General features: G+C 45.4%; 1 protein-coding gene across 1 annotated transcript; it reads right to left on the reverse strand.

Annotated features, from left to right (window-relative positions):
* Positions 1-16531: 16531 nt before the first annotated feature.
* On the reverse strand, positions 16532-20522 carry PNMAL1 (paraneoplastic Ma antigen family-like 1). The gene is made up of 3 exons (XM_008591785.1): positions 20373-20522; positions 18832-20166; positions 16532-18322 (listed from the first exon to the last, which is right to left on the reverse strand). Exons 2-3 carry the CDS (start codon positions 20078-20080, stop codon positions 18306-18308), a joined length of 1266 nt encoding a protein of 421 aa, XP_008590007.1. The 5' UTR covers positions 20081-20166; positions 20373-20522; the 3' UTR covers positions 16532-18305.
* Between the last annotated feature and the right edge of the window lie 1365 nt (positions 20523-21887).

Consider the following 21887-nt stretch of genomic DNA (forward strand, 5'->3'; position numbering starts at 1 on the left):
ACAGCGAAGGACACTATCAACAAAGTGAAGAGACAACCTATAGAATGGGAGAAAGTGTTTGAAACTACACATCAGACAAAGGGCCCATATGCAGAATGTATAAGGAACTCAAACAACTCAACAGCAAAAAAACCCAAATAACCCAATTAAAAAATGGGCAAAGGACCTGAACAGACCTTTCACAAAAGAGGACACACAAATGTCCAACAAGTACAAGAGAAAATGCTCAAAAGCACTAATTATCAGGGAAATGCAAATTAAAACCACAATGAGATATCACCTCACCCCAGTTAGAATGGCTATTATCAATGAGACAGAAAATAACAAATGCTGGGGAGGATGCAGAGAAAAGGGAACTCTCCTACGTTGCTGGTGGGAATGTAAGTTGGTACAGCCACTGTGGAAAACAGTACAGTGATTCCTCGGAGAACTAAAAATAGATCTACCTTATGACCCAGCCATCCCACTATCGGGTATACAGCCAGAGGAAATGAAATCAATATATCAAAAAGAGACCTGCACTCCTATGTTCATTGCAACAGTATTCACAAGAGCCAAGAGACGAATCAACTTAAATGCCCATCAACAGATTAATAGTGTCGGGCTGGGTCACAGACCATTCACACCCATCCTGTGCAGGTCGTGAGCTAGGTAATTGGAAAAAGATTCCGGGAGCCATTCACAAGGTTGACACGCTGTATTTGGATGCAAGCTCAGCCAGCTGGTGGATCAGAGCCATTGTCTTTTTATACCAGAGTATGCAATAGTGGCAGATAGCCAAGAAGTACATGGGCTCACATGCACGGTTATACCACTCTCATATAACAAATTTACAACAGACATGCTGAGTCGTGTTCAGCCAGATATGAGGTGAGGGAACCTGACTAGTCTATCTCCATTTTCCTCACAAATGGCTAAAAACAAACAAACAAACAAACAAAAAACCCCACTGGTATGCGGAATACTATTCAGCTATAAAAACAAATGATATCCTATCATTTGCAGCAACATGGATGGAACTGGAAACCATCATGTTAAGTGAAGTAAGTCAGGCACAGAAACGTAAATACTGCACGGTCTCACTCATACATGGAATCTAAAAAAAACCCAAAAAACAAAAAAGTGGTTCTCCTAGAAGTAGCGAGTAGAGTAAAGGTTACCAGTTACTAGATGTGAGGAAAATGGACTCAGTATAGTCAGGCCCCCTCACCTCGTATCCAGCTGGGTGTGATTCAGCACATCTGCTGTAAACATGTTATATAAGAGTGCTGTGACTGTGCACACGCACCCATACACTCCTTGGCTCATTGCCATTGTTGTGTACTTTTGGTGAAAGAGACAGTGGCTCAGAACTGCTGGCCAGCAGAGCTCACGTCAGAATAAAGCATGTCTATCCTGTTATTGGCTGCCAGAATCTTTTTTCAACTACCTGATTCAAGAGCTGCACAGGACAGGGCAGAGGGGTCTGTGATCCAGCCCAACAATTGGCATAGTCAGCAGGATTCCAAGCAGGTAAGGGAACCACTAGCCCCTTGGGAGGGGGAGGAAATGTGGCTACCCTCGAGTACATGGTACCTGGCAGCTGCTTTCCTGTTGACTGGGGTCTTGCTGTTGCACTGTACTACAAGCCAACACGGACCAGATATTCCACGAAGTGATGCAGCTTCGAGATTTGCAGCAGAAAGCAGACATACTGGAAATACAGGTACTTGTTCTGGAGGCTGAAGTACAGCAACAGGTCACCCGTGCTTTTGACACTGGGGGTGATGATGAACCCAATGATGAGTTGTGGGTGGCTGTGTATCTCCTGACACGACCTGCTGTGCATCAGAAACTGAAGCACGAGCAGCCCATGGGACCAGGTGGACAACCAGTAGGCAACCCACAAGTGACCCAATGTACTACTTATGCCCCTACACTCAAGCTGAGTTGGTTGACTTGGGAAAACAGTTTCGGCAGAAACAGGGCAAACCCCTAGCTGCTTGGCTTCTGTGGTGGTACGACCTAAGGGTGGATGGTGTGATGTGCTCTGGTGATGAGATGGAAAAGTTAGCCTCTATCACCATGCACCTGTCCCTACAGCATCAACTGCAGAATAGCCACAGATATGCACTGGGACAGGATAGCCACTCCATGATGGAATGGGTGAATGCAGCCATCCAGACCATGTGGATGAACACCAGAGAACTGCCCAAAACGTATGCTGAACTGGTTCAAATAATTCAGGAGCTGGGGATGTGACCGTCCATGTTTAATGTGAACACCCGTTGCCCAGATAATGAACATTTTACCAGCAGCATGAGAGATGTAGTGCTGCAAAATGCTCTATCAACATCTTTTGGGTCTCTGATGGCTATACTGGCCCCATACGTTGGTCGTCCTATATATGAAGTGATGACCATGACGGCTAGTCTGGGTGAGGCAGAGGGGAAGAGACAAACAAAAGGGGTCCAAAAGGGGTGAAGACTAAGTCCCCCCAAAATGCTCAGAGTGTTGCCCCAAAGGGACTGAGCCATACGCAGATGTGGTTTGACTTGCTTATGGCAGCAGTGAGAAAAAATCAACTGGCAACCAAACGCAGTCCTGTTTGACTTGTGACAACAAGTGTGCCCCAGACAGCATTACACCAAACTTCCAAAAGAGACAAATGATAAAGTACGCCCAGTGAATCTGAAAGACTTCATGGCTACCTCCACAGAGGTGGATGGACTGTTCTCTTTCAGCCAGGGAGCAGGCTGAGGTGCTCGCGTTTTGGGGGCAGATGAGGACCAGAGGCCTCATGTTGAACTGGCAATGCATTGGTCAGAGACAAATGTACAGCGAGTGTTAGCAGTGGTGGGTGCAGGATGTAGCCTGATACATGGCAACCCAGATAAGTTTCTGGGGGCCACAGTGAATATTGATGGCAATGGAGGACATTCTATTAAAGTCAAGGCTGTTGTCTTTGCTGCTGGGCATAGGACAATTGCCCCCTCATGTATACACTGTGTATGTATCTCCAGTAGCTGCATACGACTTGGTTATAGATGTACTTTATGGGTTACACCTGCAAACAATGGTTGGAGAATGCCGGCTGTGGATACAGATAGTAAGGCCTGTGTTGTGGGGACATGCTAAACAGGACCCACAAGTATTACCTAAGCCAAGATGTGTAGTCAAGTGTGATGCAGTATCGCCTACCAGGAGGACATATGGAGATAGGTGCCCTACATTGGAGTTAGAGAAAGTTGGCATTATTCATCCAGTGCATAGCCCATTTAATGCCCTGGTATGGCCAATGGAAAAACCTGATGGTACCTGGAGAATGATTGTGGACTATTGAGAACTGAACAAAGTAGTGCCTCCTTTGCACGTGGCTGTGCCTTCAGTTCATGACTTGATGGATCACCTGACGACTCAGCTGGGAACTTATCATTATGTACTGGACCTTGCAAATGCTTTTTTCTCTATTCCAATCTCAGCTGATAGCCAAGATCAGTTTGTCTGCACCTGGGAAGGAAGACAATGGACTTTTCAAGTGTTGCCCCAGGGCCACCTGCATAGCCCAACCATCTGTCATGGTTTAGTGGCTGGGTACTTAGCCAAGTGGACTAGGCCCAGCATGGTTACAACGTTTCATTACATGGATTATGTCTTACTAACCTCTGATTCTCTTGCAGATTTAACCCAGGCAGCTCCAAAGCTGCTAAGCCATTTGGAACAATGTGGGTGGGTCATATATAAGGGTCTTACCCTTTGGATATCTACTTGGAAATATCAACAGTGTATGGTAGGCCACTGACCCTTGTGGGGACAAACCATGTGGCAAGAGTTATGGGAATTAGGATATGAAAAGGGAGTAAGTCTTTTCCATGTCACAGGACACTTTCCTTTAGCCAGTCTGGGCAAAGATGAAGCAGATGCCTTGGCTAAGGTGAGATGGCTGGAGAGAGCCCCAGCTACTGATGTAGCCCAGTGGTTACATTGATGAATACAGAACGCTGGCAGCAAAACCATGTGGATGATGGCTCAGAAATGGAACCTGCCCATAAAATGGGAGGATGTAGTAAACGCATGTTGCATCTGTCCAGTATGCACTAAAGAGAGTCCACGCCCTCACTGGGTACCGCACACAGATGGGCAGATAACCTAAGGAAGAGTGCCACTGACTAGATGGCAAGTGGATTTTGTAGGACTGCTCCCCACATCAGAGAATGTCAGGTATATTTTCACGGCCATTGATATGGCTACAGGTCTTCTGTTTGTATGGCATTATAAGGCCCCAGACCAGGTAAGTAAGTACTATGAAGGCATTGAATAGCCTTATGGCCATGTACAGTCGACCCCTGGTCATGGAGACTGATAATGGAACCCACTTTACTGGACATGAAGTACAGAAGTGGGCTGCTCAGTTGTCCATTCAGTGGAAGTTCCATGTGCTGTATCATCCCCAGGCAGTGGGAATGATTGAACGGTACAATAGTCTTCTGAAAAAGGGACAAAGGCTATTCACCCAACCCCCATCCCTGAAGGGGTGGACACGGCAGTTATGGCCAACAGTCAGGATCTTAAATGAGAGACCCCACAAGGGTGGGCCCTCTCCAGTGGAGGCTCTGTTGCATAGAGCCGCAGCACCTGTTCCTGCAACCATTCTTTCCAGGATGGAAAGCTGGCATGTATTCTGCCAGAGGGATGAGAACTCCCTCTACTGGTACCAATAACTTTTTTGTCTTTTTGCCCATAGTCTTGTGGCTGCCAACACCACAGTCAACTGGGCCCACACATATGCACCAAGTTTCCTACCAGTATGGCTGCAGGATTCCCGTGGGAGATCATCCCAGTGATGGCTGCTAATTGGCCTGAACAGAACATTGTGTGTATATCCCTGACTATCATCATAATGTTACTCAGGCTTTGCAGCAATTAACCAGTGAAATTCATGCTGTCCAAAAGTGACTGAAGATCCCCTCCAAGGATGGTGGGCCAATACGTTGTCCTCCTGGAGGTGGGTATTAGCTGTACTGGGAGGAAGCACCTGTGTTTCGGTGGCATGTTGCTGCAGCCTATATTGCTGCTGTGGCCTACGGATGCAAGGGTCAGCTATCCTCACTAAGGGAACATCATGGAAGATCTCAGACACATAGATTGTATGGCAAGGGACCCTGAGGGGTGGAGTGTGAGGAAAATGGAGTCAGTCTAGTCAGGCCTCCTCGCCTCATATCTGGCTGGGTATGATTCAGCACATCTGTTGTAAGCAAGTTATATAAGAGTGGTGTGACTGCCCATGTGTGCCCATATACTCCTCCACATACAACACAGTGGCATTGCCATTGTTGTGTACTTTTGGTATAAAAGACAGCGGCTCTGAACCACCGGCCAGCAGAGCTCACATAGGAATAAAGCATGTCTATCCTGTTATCAGCTGCCAGAATCTTTTTTCAACTACCTGACTCACGATCTGCACAGGATGGGGCAGAGGGGTCTGTCACCCAGCCCAACACCAGAAGAAGGGAGGAGAGAAGGGTGGGGGTGAGAAGTGGTGGACTAACGGGTACAAAATTATGCTACCATAAGTGAATTGTTGTGCAGTATATGCATGTATTGAAATGACACACTGTGTCATACTGAAATGTCACACTTTTTTTTTTCCTTTTTGTCTTTTTTCGTGACTGGCAACAGGATCGCAACCCTCGGTGTTGCGCCCGCACCTCGCTCAGCCAGTGAGCGGCAGGTCTGTATGTGGGATCCGAACCCTTGGCAGGAGCACCGCCGCGCTCCCAAGCGGTGCACTGTAGCAGTGTGCCACCGGGCCAGCCCCGAAATGTCAACACTTTTGCACAAAAGTGTAAGAGTAAATGTTAAAAAAAAAAAAAAGTAGTTTTGCTTGGTTGGAGTTCACCTATGCAGGTGGTGGAAAGAGAGAGGGAGGGAGGACAAAGAATGGAGGGAAGTGTTAGGCACGTCCTGGTTCTTCAACAGGCAGCCTACACAGGTGTGTTCTCTTTGTAAAAATGCATCCAGTTTGGGCCGGCCTGGTGGCGCACTGGAGGGTGCGTTGCATGGGAGCACAGCGGCGCTCCCGCCGAGGGTTCGGATCCCATGTGGAGACCGGTTCCCGCTCACTGGCTGAGCGTGGTGCAGGCGCGACACTGAGGGTTGCAATCCCGTTGCCGGTCCCCGGTGCGGGCGTAACACTGAGGGTTGCGATCCCAATACTGGTCAGTAAAAAAGACAAAAAAAGGAAAAAAAAATGCATCCAGTTGAATGCTGAGGATACAGTTACTTTTCAGTAAAAAGTTTTAAAGGTATGGCCTGGAAATCAGCACTCAGAGATCCATTTCATTCTAACAACTGTGTGGCATCTCTACCTACAGTGTCCCATAAAACATTTAACCAGATGGCTTCCAGTTTCACCCTCCTTTTTACAAAAACACTATAACGAGCATCCCTGGTGTACGTCATCATGCTTGAGGAGTATATTTTAAGCCTTGATCGCTAGAACCACATCGCCCTCAGAAGGAAGTACCAATTTTCATGCCTTCTGAGAAAATCCAGGTGCCTGCTTCCCCACAAGCTCACCAGCACTGGGTGTCCTTAAATGTTTCCATTTTTGCCAAGCTGATTCATAAATGATGAGACTGCGTGGCTATTTGGCTTCACACTTATTTTATCAGTGAGCGAAATGGAGAAACGGTGTGGCCTCCTGGTTAAGAGCTCTGCAGCCCTGCACTACCTGGGTCCAAATTGGGGCTCTATTAATTCACCAGCAGAGGGATCTTGGGTGGGTTACTGACCTCTTATATTCCCTCTTCTATAAAATGGAGAGAGTAATAGTGTCTTCCTCCCCATTTTATTTAAGACTTAAATAAGTAGTTAACACAAAAATGTTTAACAGAGCACTTGGCACATAGAATTATATAAACCTTTGCTAGATTAAATAAGTAAACCTTTTATTGGCTTCTGGTTCATCTTTTTTTTTTTTTCCCTGTGAATTTCCCAATGAAATCCTTTGCCAGATTATTCTATAAAGTATTTGTCTTTTCTTTGATATGTGTGAGCTCTTTTCAAATCTAGGAAATTAATCTCAAGTCCCTCATCCTTGTGGTAAATCTGTTCCCCAGTTTGTTATTCTTTTGACTTTATGGATTTTTTTTCCTTTATGAAGATTTAAATGTTTACATACGTTGATTAGTCTTTCCCTTTATGACTCCTGTACTTTAAGTCCTTCTTAGAAATGCCTTCTGCTTCCAAAATTATATGTAAACCTGCTCCTGTTTTTATATAAATGTTTCTTGATTTCACTTTTTACTTCTCTGATCCATCTTGAAGGTATTTGGGGAAGCAAAGAAGGAGGTAGGGAACCAACTTTATAACTTTTTTCCAAATGGCTAGCCAGTTTTCTAAGCACCAGCTAAGGTTAGAATCAGTCTACATTCCCAGATGTATGAAGTTCTACTTCAGAATTCATCATTCTGCCTCCCTGTTTTGTTGGCCTCACAATCTATTTCATTATCTACCAGTAGGGATAATCAGCCCACATTAATTTTCATTGTCCTGAATATTCTGGCCATTCTCAGAGGACAGCAGATTTTAAATAGTTTGCTTTATAATGTCAGGATGTAGTCTGGAGAAACCAACCCAGACACTTGCCAGTCAGGGATGAAAAATTTGGTTCATCTCGAGTCATTAACATCCTCTGTTAGCTGAACATCTTCCCCTCATAAATGTCAAGGTCACACGTTGCAACAGGAAAACCCTATCCAATAGCTCCTCTGGGGTACAGACTTACTGCACCTTCATCCCGGACCACGCAGCCCTCATAAAACAGCCCCCTTACCTTGAACTGAGTGTGACATACACACGTTCGAGATGTACGTTGAATACACAATTTTATGAGAATGTTCATGTGGGGCCTGAACTTTATAGTCCACAGCACATTGATCAGAAGTGCAACTAAACACACAGAGCAGGAGCAGGTTTATCAAGAGATCTATAATCACACACAAAAACATGTTAAACTAGTCCCATCGATGACTGTGGCTTTAGTGTACAGCATTGCTACAGTTTTGGCTATTTATTCAGTGCACAGAATTGCATAGAATTGTAAAGACAAAAATAAAATAGCTCCCCCTATTTTTTTTAATAGTTTTTACTGAAGTGTAATTTACATGTAGTGAAACACACATATGTAAAATATACATACAATTTGATGAGTTTTAACATATATATACACCTGTGCAATCACTACCCCAGACACAGAACCTTCCACCACTCCAAAAAGTTCCTCACATTCAAAGTCCTTCTCTCTACTGGAACAACCACTGTTTTCACTTTTTCATCACATATTTTTTTTTCCTGTTCTAGAACTTCTTAAAAATGGAATCATACAGTATGTGTGTATCTTTTGTGCCTGGCTTGTTCCCCTTGGCGTAAAGCCTTTACAACTCATCCACATTGTTGTATCAGGACTTCTGTCCCTTTCGTTGTCGTGTAACTTTCCACTGGATGGATGTACCACTCCTAGGTAAATACGAGAAATATACGCCCACACAAAAACTCGTACACAAATGCTCACAGTAGTAGTATGCACAATAGCCAAAAAGTGGAGACAACCCAAATGTCCATCAACTGATGAGTGGATAAATAAATATGGTACATCTGAGCGGTTTCCAGATTTGGGCTATTATGAATAAGGATGTTACTATAAACAGTTATGTACACATCTTTTTTTTTTTTTTTTTTTTTTTAAAGATGACCAGTAAGGGGATCTCAACCCTTGACTTGGTGTTGTCAGCACCACGCTCAGCCAGTGAGCGAACCGGCCATCCCTATATGGGATCCGAACCCGTGGCCTTGGTGTTATCAGCACCGCACTCTACCGAGTGAGCCACGGGCCGGCCCCTTATGTACACATCTTTGATGGACATATGTTTTCATTTCTCTTGAGTAAATACTTAGGAATGGAATGGCTGGGTCATATGATAAGGGTATATCTAACTTTTTAAGAAACTTCCTTCTTAAAACTTTAAAAAAAGAAAAGAAACTTTCAAGAAACACTTCTCCGAATTGTTTGTTTACTATCTCTGGTTACTTTAAGATTAATAAATATATTTATTGTTCATAGTGAGAATATTCAGAGTATTCAAATGCACAAGATGAAAAGTGAGACTCCCTCTTTTGCCTAGTTCCTCTCCCCAAAATTACAAGTTAGAGTTTCTTTCTTTTTTTTTTTTTTCCTTTTTGTCTTTTTTCGTGTCCGGCAATGGATCGCAACCCTCAGTGTCGCGCCCATACCGGACCGGGACCGGCAACGGGATCGCACAACCCTCGGTGTTGCACCCGCACCTCGCTCAGCCAGTGAGCAGCCGGTCCGTATGTGGGATCCGAACCCTCGGCGGGAGCGCCACCGCACTCCCAAGCGGCGCACTGTAGCAGTGCGCCACCGGGCCGGCCCCCAAGTTAGAGTTTCTTATTACTGTTTACTTACTTATTCTTATAAAGAAATAGATTATTCACATACCAGTACTTATATATGAATCTTGTCATTAAACTAATGTGACCTTAGTATGTACATCCTTTTGAATTTTCTCTTAAATTACTAAGGTAGCTAAGAAATCCTTTCACATCAGCAGATGATATTTTGTCATAAAAATGTTCAATCGTATATCAGTCCTGAAATCACAGGCGTTTAGATTATTTCCAGACGGCACAAATTCACTTTCCTACCAACAGTGGATGAGAATGCCCATTTCTCCACAGCCATACCAGCAGTGGGTTTTATCCAACTTTTAAATTCTGAATTGGTGAAAAACTATAATGCATTACTTTTAACTTTTGATTTGATTCTTAAAACAAGAATGGGGCTGAGCATCTTTCTTTTCACACGTTTATTTTTTTATTTTATTTTTATTTATTTATTTATTTTTCCTTTTTGTCTTTTTTCATGACCGGCAGCGGATCGCAACCCTCAGTGTTGCGCCCGTACCGGCCCGGGACCGGCAACAGGATCGCAACCCTTGGTGTTGCTCCCTGCACCTCGCTCAGCCAGTGAGCGGGAACCGGTCTGTATGTGGGATCCGAACCCTCGGCAGGAGTGCCGCTGCGCTTCCCAAGCAGCGCACTGCAGCAGTGCGCCACCGGGCCAGCCCATTCACACGTTTATTAACCATTTTGATTTATTTTCTCTAAACTTCCTGTTCATCGCCTTAGTATACTTTCTTGCCAGGTTGTCTTTTCTTATTATTATTTTGTACTAGCTTTTGGTAAATTAAGGAAGTTAATAATGTCTGTTATTTGTGTTGTTCTTATTTTTCCCAATTTTTGGTTTATCTTTTCACTTTCTTTTCAGTGGTTAAATGCATAGACTCTATCTTTTTAAATGAATTAAAGATACAAAACATGTATATATACATTTTTATGTATCACATACATTTTTTGAGTTGGTGGTAACCCTACCCAGAACACTTTTTTCTAGAAAGTTCCACATCTTCTCATATGGTAACAATTTTTCAACAGTTCACCTTGCAAACCCAGGATTCATTCCCTTCAATTAAGTGATTCCAGAAGCTTGAAAGTGAAGTCTCAGGAAATGTGGTCCCATAATGGAACCATTAACACCACCTCCTCACTCTCTTCACCAAAAAACGTAGAAGTCACAGGAGAAATGCCAAATCTTATACTGAGCATTAAGATGATACTCAGTACCACGTTGTCATGCTGAGAACTGCCATGCATTCTCTTGCTATTACACAGCCATTATGCCAGGACAAGGGCCAGGACCCAACAGGTCTATAAGAGCCATGCCTGACATTTAATTGAGCAAGACAGACGTGCTGTGTAGACCCAGAATACCTGGGTGCAATTTAACAGGCCTGGATGTGCCCTGTGGTGAACTTTAGCACAGCCCAGAACAGCTCTCTAATCTCCTTAATCACTCGTGCAGTTATAAAAACTGCAAATCTATAAACAGAGATGGACAGAAAAATTACTGCACTATCTATGAGGTAATGAGTTAATCCGAGCCCGGTGGCTAATGTTGCTTAGATTAAATAATGCATTTGCGTGCTTTTAAATGTCTGTGGTGGTATATTTTTTAATGTAGGGAAATATAAAAAAACAAATAAAAATATATGATTCATAATCCCACCACCCAAGTAGCACCACCCATATTGATATTTTGTAAAAATAAAAATAACATGGGTTCACGAGTATTCATTTAAAAGTTTAGGTGTAATTGTCAAATATCAATAAAAACTCCAGAAAGTTGGAATCAATTTAATCAAGCAAATATGCTCTATGAAGCTACCTTTTCCTAATACTTTTGCCAGCATGAAATACATGTCAAATGGTTTGCACATCAGATGAAAATGCTGTCTTGCTTTGATTTGCATTCATTTCAGTGTGAGCAAGCTTACCATCTCAGTGCTAAGCTAATTTTTCCCGTAATTAACTTGTAATGTTTTTCCAGTGAATTCCCTATTCTTACGCTTTGCCCATTTTTCTATTAGTTTGTTCACTGTCCACTTATTCATTTGAATCAGCTCTCAAGAAAGTTAAAAAAAAAAGAAAAAGTAGTTCTTTTCTATGATATGTATTAGGAATATTTTCCAATTGTGTCAGCTGTCTTCTTTATAGTAACATTTGCCACAGGGTTGTTTTTAATTTTTATGTTGACAGATGAATTAACTTTCCTTCTCTAATAGTCGTTGGGTTTTGTATCCTGCTTAGAAAAACCTCTCTCATCCCAGAACAATGGACGAATTCACCTACGTTTTCTCCTACGTTTGTAATTTTAGTTTTTATATTTTATTCTTTGATCTATCTGGAATTCATCTTTTATAAGGGAAACTGGTCCCTCCTCCTCCCACTGCCACAACACTGTTAAATAATTCTCTTTTCCCACTGATTTGCAAAACCATTAAATGAGATTTTTCCAATCTATGTGTCTTTTTCTGGATGTGTTCTGTTCTACTCCTCTGTTACTGTGGAATTACAACATATTTTTATAAGGTCTTTTAATATCCCACAAGACCCATCCTCTTTCTTTGTCTGTTTTGGAATTTTCTTGGCTACTGTAACTGTAAAAATGTTAAACCGCTCACCATGCAATCACAGGAAATGCTCAAATTAAACAGATCCTAAGGCCTAGAAGAGTAATGGTAGATTTTTGTTTCATCATTAAATTTTTAATACTAACAACTGCTCACATTCTTTCTCATAAACAAAGAGGTATTAAGACAGCACCCCAAATTTACAACATGCACAAAAGTCATCTCTAATGCCAGATTTTGCCAGCAAAATTTGTTCAGGTTCACTCATAATTATCACGGTGAAACTGGAAAAGAAAGGCAGCAGAAGAGCCTGAGAAGTTTCTGCCATGTGGTCAAGTTCCACGGCTTCTACAGGTTTGCTGGAGAGGATGTACTTAGGCTATGGTTTAAAAATCAAGTCAGCACAAAGCTACCAATTTACTAATCCATGGCACATTTAATGCAATATCAAATATATGTTCTCAAAGGAGACTCTTTATTCCAAAATATCTAGAAAAAATGAGTTATCCTGACAACCTTAGGCAATGTGCTTAAGATTACTGAATGCAAATATTGAGGAGGAAAAACAATAGCCTACAACTCCATCTCTCAGACAACAGCCCTACTGATAATTTATAGAAGCAAAAAGAATTTACGTGCGTGGCTAAAAATGCAAAAGGTAAAAAGGAGGCAAAGTGAAAATCTTCCTCCCACGTCCCCAAAGATAAGAACTTGTATAAAACATTGCTTTTTTACCGTTAGTTATGGTGCTTGTCATAAAACATTTTAAAGGCTCCATAACTTTACCCATCACAGGACAGTTTCTCCCCACCTTGGAAGGACTCTATGAGGTTGACATGTGATAAGCTCCACATTACGGATGAAGAAACTGAGAAGTGACTTGCCCAAGGTCACACAGAGTACAGGCTGGGATCAAACTCAAGCAGGCTGGCACCAGAGGCCACACTCTTACCCGCTGCACTAGGCCATCTCTCTCCTCCAGTCCCTATCTTGGGGCCTGCCCTGTGGAGTCTCCCCAAGCCTCCAGTCCAAACTAGAGGACTAAAAATTTGTCTCAAACCTCTATAGGAGTCATTTGTTAACTATTTTGTCCTCTCTACATCCCTTCCTTTTGAAAACCCCCTCCCTTCTTCTGCTAAAGTCTGGAGGGGCCGGATGTTAATTAAGGGACCTGTACCCATTGTCACAGGGACATGTGACCCGAGTTTGCCAATCAGGGCACTATGTTCTCCTAGCTACCCTGGTTCGAAGCTAGACATGTGATCCACACTGAACCTATCAGAAGTCTTCCCTGAGACTTTGACTGGAACCATGAGAAAACACACACGCTTTTGCTGGGAGCTATAAGGATCTAACAGCTTTACCCTACTGGCAGCCACATTAGTCACCCCAAGGAGAGGCCGGTCTGAGAATGAAACCAACACAGAGAGGACAGAGCTCAGAGCAGCAGGGAGCCAGATTCCTGAGGCTTTTCTTTGAGCAGCTGGATACAAACATACCTGAAGCCATTGCCCCTGATATTACAGTAACATAAGCCTATAAATCCCTTTTTTTTCTTTATCTAGGAGTCTCCTTGGATCAATCACTATGGCTTAGCAGATGGAATGTTCTGATTGTCCGAGCCAGAGTCATGTGACATCTCTGCATCATGTAGGGGTAATGAATGTCAGATGAGAGGTCTGAGAGAGGGAGGTGCTGATCTCCAGAGGAAAACAAGTCAAATTACATGAAAAGGAAATGAATGCAGGGAGGGCAGAATCAACAGGCTTCTACTACACTGCTGGGGCTTTTTGAGGGTCTTTTTGTTTTTTTAAAAGATGACCAGCACGGGGATCTTAACCCTTGACTTGGTGTTGTCAGCACCACGCTCTCCCAAGTGAGTGAACCGGCCATCCCTATATAGGGATCCAAACCCGTGGCCTTGGTGTTATCAGCACCGCACTCTCCCGAGTGAGCCACGGGCCAGACCTTTCACTGCTGTTTAATTTTTTTTTAACATGTATATGTATTAGTTTTTTATTTTAAAAAGTAGTGAACTCTTCTTACCTGTTGTGGACACTTATAGAAAAAAAGGTAGTGACCTCAAAAAAATTGAATGTACGTACTACAACACACATGAATATCAAAAACATTGTGCTGAGGGAAAGAAGCCACGGGCTGGCTGGTTACTCAGTTGGTTAGGGCGTGGTGTTATAACACCAAGGTCAAGGGTCCAGATCTCCACACTGGCCAGCAGCAAAAAAAAAAAAAAAAAAAAAAAAAAAAAAAAAGAAGCCAGACACCAAAAAACTATACACTGTACGACTCCATTTATATGAATCCTGAAACAGGCAAAACTAAGCTTTTGTTGAGAAAATCATTAGACTTGTCACATCTGAGAGGTGGGGACAGAGACTGAGTGGGAAGGGGCACAAGGGAACTTTCTGGGATGATGTTATTATTCTCTATCTTGTTAGGGAAGTGGGTTTACAGGTGCCTGTGTATGTCAAAACTCACCACAGTTCACTTGAGATTTTATTGTGTGCATTTCGTTGTATATAGATTCTTTATTTTACCTAAAAATGAAAAACTAAAAAAACAAACAGACTGATGAATAAATGGATAAGTAAATCAATACAACCCACATCTTTCTCCTTGACCTATCTGCTATCCAGTACACATAATAAGCAGGGGATTTCTTTGGCAGCTGGCAGCTTTCCTTGGTGTTATCAGTGTCACGCTCTAACCAACTGAGCTCACCGGCCAGCCCCAGGCAGCTTTTTCTACAGCCTCCATGGCCTCCCTGCCCCAGCCACCATCACCTCCCCACTGAGCTCCCAGCTTCCACCTCACCCTCCAGTCTGCTCCCCACCAGCAGCCAGAGGGAGCCTATGAAAAGCTCACTCAGATCATAAGCCTCTGCCCAGTACCCTCCCCCAGCTCCCATCTCATTCATATTAAAGCCAAAACCCGTCCTTGCTGAAGCGCACGGGGCTCTGCCCCGTCATCCTCTAAGACCTCCCAGACCTCATCTGCTCGCCTGTTCCTCGCTCACTCGGCTCCAACCCAGCAGTCTCCTCGCTGTTTCACAAGCAGCCCAGGCACCCTTCTGCCTCCCTTTGTGCTGACTGTTTCCTCTGTCTGGGATGCCATCCCCCTGGCCACTTCTCACTGCTTCACCCCCTTCAGGTCTATTCCAATGCCACCTCCCCAGAGAGACCCCCCAGCCACCATACAGAATTGTCAACTCGCTGTCTCACATGCACACTCACCCTTACCTTGGCCCTGTCCTGCTTTATTTATCAGCTCGTACTCACCACCCTCCACTTTTATCCATGAAAGGTCTGTCTCCTCACCAGAATGTCAGCTCCAGAAGGCCAGGAGTCTTTGTCGTGATCGTGGCTGTCATACAGTAAATGCTCAATAAATCTTGGTCCAAGGACAGCATAGACGGACAAGGAAACCACCTTCAGGCCCTCCTGGTGGTGTCTGCAGCTCTCCCCAGAATCGCTCCTGTGTCTCTGGAGGCCCCTCTGGCTGGGCCTTGCTCCCAGGCACACCCTTGAACAGGATGCTGCCTCTGCACAAGAGGTTATCTGAGATGTTTCCTTGAAGAGAACCAAGTTCTCCTGTACCCTGTCTCTGAATTCCCCTCACTTCAGGCCATGTGGGCCTTTCAGAGTCTCCTGATAACCTAGATGTAACCTCAGGGACAGACCATTATCGTGGGAGGTGTTTTTCTCATTGTGGGGGTGAGGGGGCAGGAAAGACTCAATAAATAAGCTTGACGCGGATCCAAGTGGACTCTAGCTCCTGATTAGCTGCCCTGACCTCAAATCCCAGTTTCTCTTGTGATCTCTTTTACATGTTCCCTTTCTGACAATCTCCACTCACCTTTCACAAAACCCCAATCTTGACCCCCTAAGGATACTTCCTTTCCCCTAAGTCTGAACTATTCCACCTATAGCTCTCCAACCTAGGTGTGTATTAGAATTCTAAGGAAAACTTGCTTAAGATGCAGATTCCCAGGTACAACTCCCAAGACATCCTGATTCAGCAGATGGGGACATGAAATGGCATTTTAATCAAAGATTCCAGGTGACTCTGATAGTGGCCACCCTGGTTCCAGAGTCCCTAACAAGTGAGAAACCTGGGCAAAGAGAACTAAGTTTTTAGCTAAAAGATCTCAGCTTCTGTCTGAGGGGATGGGATGGGAAGGAAGGGTTTTCATCTTCAAACTACTTTTAAAAATAAGCTAGCACTTTCAGATAATTCACATCACCAGTTGCCTATTCTGAAAACTTCTAGAAACCTTAAGATCTGCGGGAGAAGCTTTCACATTGGTGGAATGCTATAGCAAAGAGGATAAATGGCTTCTCTCATGGAAAATTTACAATCCTTGAAGCTCTGATGACCACTCATATCTGGCTGGGGATCCGGGAGTGTGTATTGTTTAGCAGGGAAACCCTTTTCTCAAATTAAGCAGTCCACATAATCTCCACGTATAAAAATGACTAAACAGATACTTGGATAAACTTTATTTTACATGTATACATTTACATTTTCTAATCATGGATTCTGTTAATTTGTTAACACAATGAAGCTCTAATGGACCCAATTATGAAATTAGGAGCTGGACAGTTGCAGGCATTTGTCACCTTGAGAGTCCAATTCACTCCTGTATTAAGTTCTGCACACATCCAAGGAAAATCTTGATGCACACAGATGAGTAGCTGCAAATGGAAACCATTCTCTTTTTTTCTGCATCTTCAGTTAGACTCATCCAGGATTTTGAAATGAATCATCTCAAGAAAATTGTTTTAAAGTTCAATCACTAACAACATCTAACAGCTGTTCACATTATTTACCACAAAAAACTGAAGTCAGGAATGAGACCGTGAAAACTTACACAGGCTAAAACTTTAAGATAGAATATTACTGTGCAGCACATTAATAAATTTACTCGTTGTCACACAACTAAAGAATCACAGCAGAACAAGAGTGTGTGGATTGCAAGAGGAAACTTGCTTTCAGATCGTTATATTATAGCACATGCACAGGACTGAATTCTTTCACTTCTAACCTTCCTCACCAAAGTCACATTTATAAGAAATTCAATTATATGCAAAGAGATGGCAGAAAAAACTAAGGACCTTTACAAAAACAAGTTAACTTACAAACACAAAGTAATATTCTTCAAAGTGAATGGTTTGGTTTACAACATATTTGAGTAGTCATTTTTCAGTTTTTTTTTTTTTAAACACACGAAAAATAGATTTGGATTACATATTTGCAGACGCCTTGGGACTCCAAGGATACAGTCTGGAAACCACTGATCTTGGGGATCCTGCCCCTTACCCTACACGTGCGCGCGCACGCACGCACACACACACACACACACACACACACACACACACACACACCATGAGACATGGAAGTCTGGTCTGATTTAGCATCTAAATTCAGAGGGCAGAAATTAACAGGCAATTTTTTTAAAGATTTTTTTTCCCCTCTTACCGTAATATGAGAAGTGGTCTTCAGCCTCAAAGATGGTGACAGTTTGGTGACATTGGATGTAATTAGAGCTGGGAACCTAGGAATGCCTGAGTCCTTCCTTACCAATTACCCCCCTTCCCCAATGGCTTCCTGAGAGGGCTTCACCCCAAATGGGAATCAAAGTGCCATTTTTATTAACGGACTCTAAAACTCAAACGCTTCAAAGGCTAAGCAGACATTCTTTTTCCTTAAAACTAACTCTTGGGACCTTCTGGATAGAAGCTGAAAACTGAAAGAAGCCAGGCCTGCACTGAAGATCCTGGCTTAACCTACCCACCGGTGGCAGCACAGAGAGGCTGAAAGGGAGAAAATGGCTGCCCTGCTCTTCAAAACACCAGACCCCACAGATATGGATGACCACCCAGAAGAGGAAGCAGGGAGTGGGGGAGAAAGGCCAGACACGGGTGAGCAGAACAATGATCCTGCCCACGCATAATGGGGAATGAGTTCCAGAATTTTCCCAATCCACTTACCAACTCTCCCACCTCTGAAGGTGAGTCAAAGAAGAGGTGAAAAGGCAGACCTGGTTTTTAAAAAAGGCGAAGAGGCCCACCTCCCTCCCCCCATGCCTCCCATCTAAGACCTTGTGCATCATTTACCTCTGAGAGCCAGATGGCTACTGACTGGGTCTCTAAGAGTCCAAAGTCTTGTTTCATTCAGTGACAAGAGAAAACTTTGCTCCGGACTTGGAACTTCTTCCTCGGTCTTCTTTGAACTCCTGGGGTATGGGTAGCCCCCAAATTAACACTTTCTGGATTCTGTGGATAAATTAAAACAGCACAAGAAGTGAAGCAGGAAGAAGTGTCATTAGGAAATACTTTACTTCCTAGGATCTTCTCAGTCCTTGAACATTTCTATCCCCGACCAGGCCTTCAAAGAACTTCACCCTTAAAGCCACATACCCTGTCAAACAATATATCCCCAAACCATTAAGTTCTTATCAAGGGAGAGGGTCAGATAGGGTGGCAGAATAACCATAGTGACGCTCATCAATAAAAGATCAGCAGGTGGATTTGCTTCGCCACCTCCTGCCCTCCCAGGTGTCCCCAGTGTTGGCCTTCAGGGACTACTAGGAGGTAGGTCCAGACTCTCACCCTCTAGAACCTCAGTGGTGTACCACCCACCTCCTCCAGTGCACTGGGGTCCTCCTCACCACCCATTTGATCCACCACTCCCTTGGGCTCCTCTGCCCCCACCAGCCACTCCTGCCCCTCCCACCTCATCTACTTATTGACACATTCTAAGTCACTTCTGTTGTCATTCTCACCATTGGAGGCATGATCAGAGCTTTCTGGCTTGGCCTTTGGACCCCTTGATGTTGAGGGTGGTGATGCAGTAGGCGGTGGGCCTCGACGGGCCCTTCTTGAGCCTGGCCCTTTCTTTGGAACTGGTTTCTTCTTGGTGTCTTCTGAGTCAACAAGGACATAAGAGACAGGGCCCAAGCTCACCTTCTTTTTCTTCCTCATGGGGGTAGCGTTCTTTGCCGAGGCCCAGCCTATGGCCTTTTTCTTTGGTGGGCTTTCCTGACCACCATCTTGGTCTGACTCAGAGGTGCCTCCAGGGCTCTCAGCTTCTGCTAGGGCATCCTGAGGTGGGTCTCTGGGAGCCTTGCAGGCCCACTCTGTCTTCTTCAAAGCTGACTCTTCCTGCTTCACAGTGAGCTTTTTGTTGCTCTTGACAGATTCTGAGATCGCCATGCTTTCAGCATCACCAGCCTCAGGATCCTCCAGGCAGGCCGAGCTCTTGGAATGGTTGCCTTTGGGTTTTTTCCAGGGCACTGGTTCCTGCTTGGGGTTTTTTTTCTGCTTCTTTCTCCTGGAGCGAGTCTTAGCTCCAGTCTTGCAAACCAAAGGTTTCGGAGGGTCACCCTCATCTTCCATGTTATTCCAGTTAACGGGGCTCTCCATCTTCAAAGCAGAGCCCTCCTCTGCAGCAAGCCCTGGCTCCTTTTTGACCTTCTTCCTTGCTACTGAAGCCCAGGCTGCCACCTCCTCAGCCACCTCCTGAGCTCTAGCTTCCTCCCAGCTGCGTATCTCAGCATCCACGTAGAAGACAATTTGCACCACTGCTCCTAGGAGCACCCCCAATGCTTCCGCCCAGTTCTCTGAGGGCTGGTTCTGGGGCCGAGGAGGCTGGTTGAGCTGGAGCAGGTGGACCACGTCCTCCCAGGTGCGCCCCTCCGCATCCAAAAATTCATTCAGGTTTTTTAAAAACTCAGCATCCTGGGTGGGGTCTCTACAGACTACTCTCCAGACACCACCCCTTCCAGGGAATTCCCGGGGTATGGTGCTCAGATTCACACCCTCGCCAACCTTAATGAGGGCTGCTTTGCCATTCTCCTCCCTCAAAAAAATCTTGTTCAGCACCTGGTAAGGGCCCAGTGGGGAGAGGACCCCATTCAAGGTCTCCTCAATTTCTGTTTGGCCACAATCCTCTGGGATGCCAGTGACCAAAAGAGACCTGTGGATGTCCACTTCCATCCCTCGACACCAATCTTCCAGAAGGGTCATCGCCATGGTCTCGGACACCTGGTGGCCCTAATGCCACGTGCAGTACAATCTATGAATTTGACGTGGGCTGCAGAAGTCCCCAAATAATAATCCTGCAAGGTGACAAGAGTGAGGTCATTCTCCCAGAAAAAAAGCCAGGCTCGGAGATCTCAGCTGCCCCCTCCGCTACTGGCCTGCAGGAGGCCTTGCGCTTTCCCGACACCCTCCTCCCCCAACCTGGGCCCGGGGAGCTCAAACCGGTCCGGCGATCTGCAGCCAGCTAACCTCGCCCTTCCCCCGGGCCTGGCGCTCGGCCTACCCGGCAGGGATTTACTCAGCAGCGCCGCCTCCAACCGCCCAGCCAGGCCAAGGAGAGGCCGCTGGCACGCAGCCGCTCCCCAGGTGCTGGCTCCGTCCACCCCGGCGCTGCTGCTCAGAGCACAAGAGGCCGGAAAGGGGCCGTCTGACCCCTCCGCGCCCGGGCGCGTCACGCGACGCCAGGCCTCGATCCCGATCCGGCTGCTGCGCGGAGCCGAGGCCGGAGACGCGGCCCGAGACGCAGCGCGCGCCTGCGCACTTGCTCCCGCGCCGTCGCGCCGGGTCTTCGAGGCCACAGCTCCCGGGGTCTCCATGGCAACCAGCCTTTGGTTGCTAAGGAGTGAATGCGGAGTGCGTTCTGCGCTCAGGGAACCGGTGGAAGTGTCAACGAGCGTGGGGTCTGTATGTCCTCCGATCGCCCCTCCAGGCCGCTATTTCCACCCTTGCCTGCTCCGTGTGGGCCTGTGAACAGGGGTGGGCTGGGGGTCGGGGGCGCCGAGGGCTCGGGCTGCACCAGCTAGCTGTCTTATCCTCCGCCCTCCTGTAGGATTCGGCCAGAGGGACTCCTGGGAGACACCAGAAGTCAGGGGGCAAGAGAAAAGAGAGGCCTTAATCCCCTTGGGTTTCTCTAACAAAAGCCACAACTCCTGTTGAGCTACAGCTCTTGGGTTCCAGAAACTTCTAGAAATTTCTTCAGGCCTGAGGATAGTGCCTAATCTTTCCTTGTTGATTTCTTCAACTTGCTGCCCACAGTCAACACCTCTGTTAATAGATAATTAAGCACTGCTCAGTGACTCAGTTCCAGTTGCCATCTGTTTCCTGCCAGGCCCTCACTAATACACCTACCAATGCTGGGTCCCAGCTGTGCAATCCTTAGACAAGTAATTTTAGCTGAGTTCCTTCCTTTTCTCCACAATAGGAATACTAATAAAAACCTTCCTGATCGGGAGGTCTTAAAGATGCAGGGAGATCCAATAGGAAAGATGCACTGACTTAGAATTTTACTCTTAGTTTCAACCAAAATGTGTTCTTTGGATTCAGTTTTGCCATTGGCCTTTGCAAGGCCAAAGAGCTGAATGCCTATTTCAGTGTCATCCCTGACATCCCTAAACTTGGGTGTGATCAGTATTTGTTTCCATCGTATTTTTGTGTAAAAGACACGTCATTCAAATTGTTAATATGTGAATATTCACATTCCAATAGAGGTAAACGTCTGGTCCAAATCGGCGGTGGTGAGTAACAAAAGGAGCCAGGCAAGGGGTTCAAGGCAAGCTTTAGTGGGAGCGCTCTGGGGCGAGATCCCGCAGCTGGCGAGGGAGTGAGGCCGGGGGAGTGAGGCCGGGGAAGTCGCGCCCAGGGTGGATCCAAGCAGGTAGTTATAGGGGAGGCTGTTGGTGGCTTGTGGCCCATATGTGGCCGTGGAATTGAGCAGGGTTCGGTTTCCGTTTCCCGCCTAAGTTTTGTTTTCCCAGAGTTGACAGCAGCCCTGGGCCGTTACCCTGGTGGCGGGAAATCT

The sequence above is a fragment of the Galeopterus variegatus genome, unplaced genomic scaffold (genome assembly GCF_000696425.1).
Source record: "Galeopterus variegatus unplaced genomic scaffold, G_variegatus-3.0.2 Scaffold7280, whole genome shotgun sequence".
NCBI classification, from domain to species: domain Eukaryota; kingdom Metazoa; phylum Chordata; class Mammalia; order Dermoptera; family Cynocephalidae; genus Galeopterus; species Galeopterus variegatus.

What these genes read in the sequence shown, in the direction of transcription:
- PNMAL1 (XM_008591785.1), bottom strand. Translation starts at nt 20,080, where the DNA reads ATGGCGATGACCCTTCTGGAAGATTGGTGTCGAGGGATGGAAGTGGAC.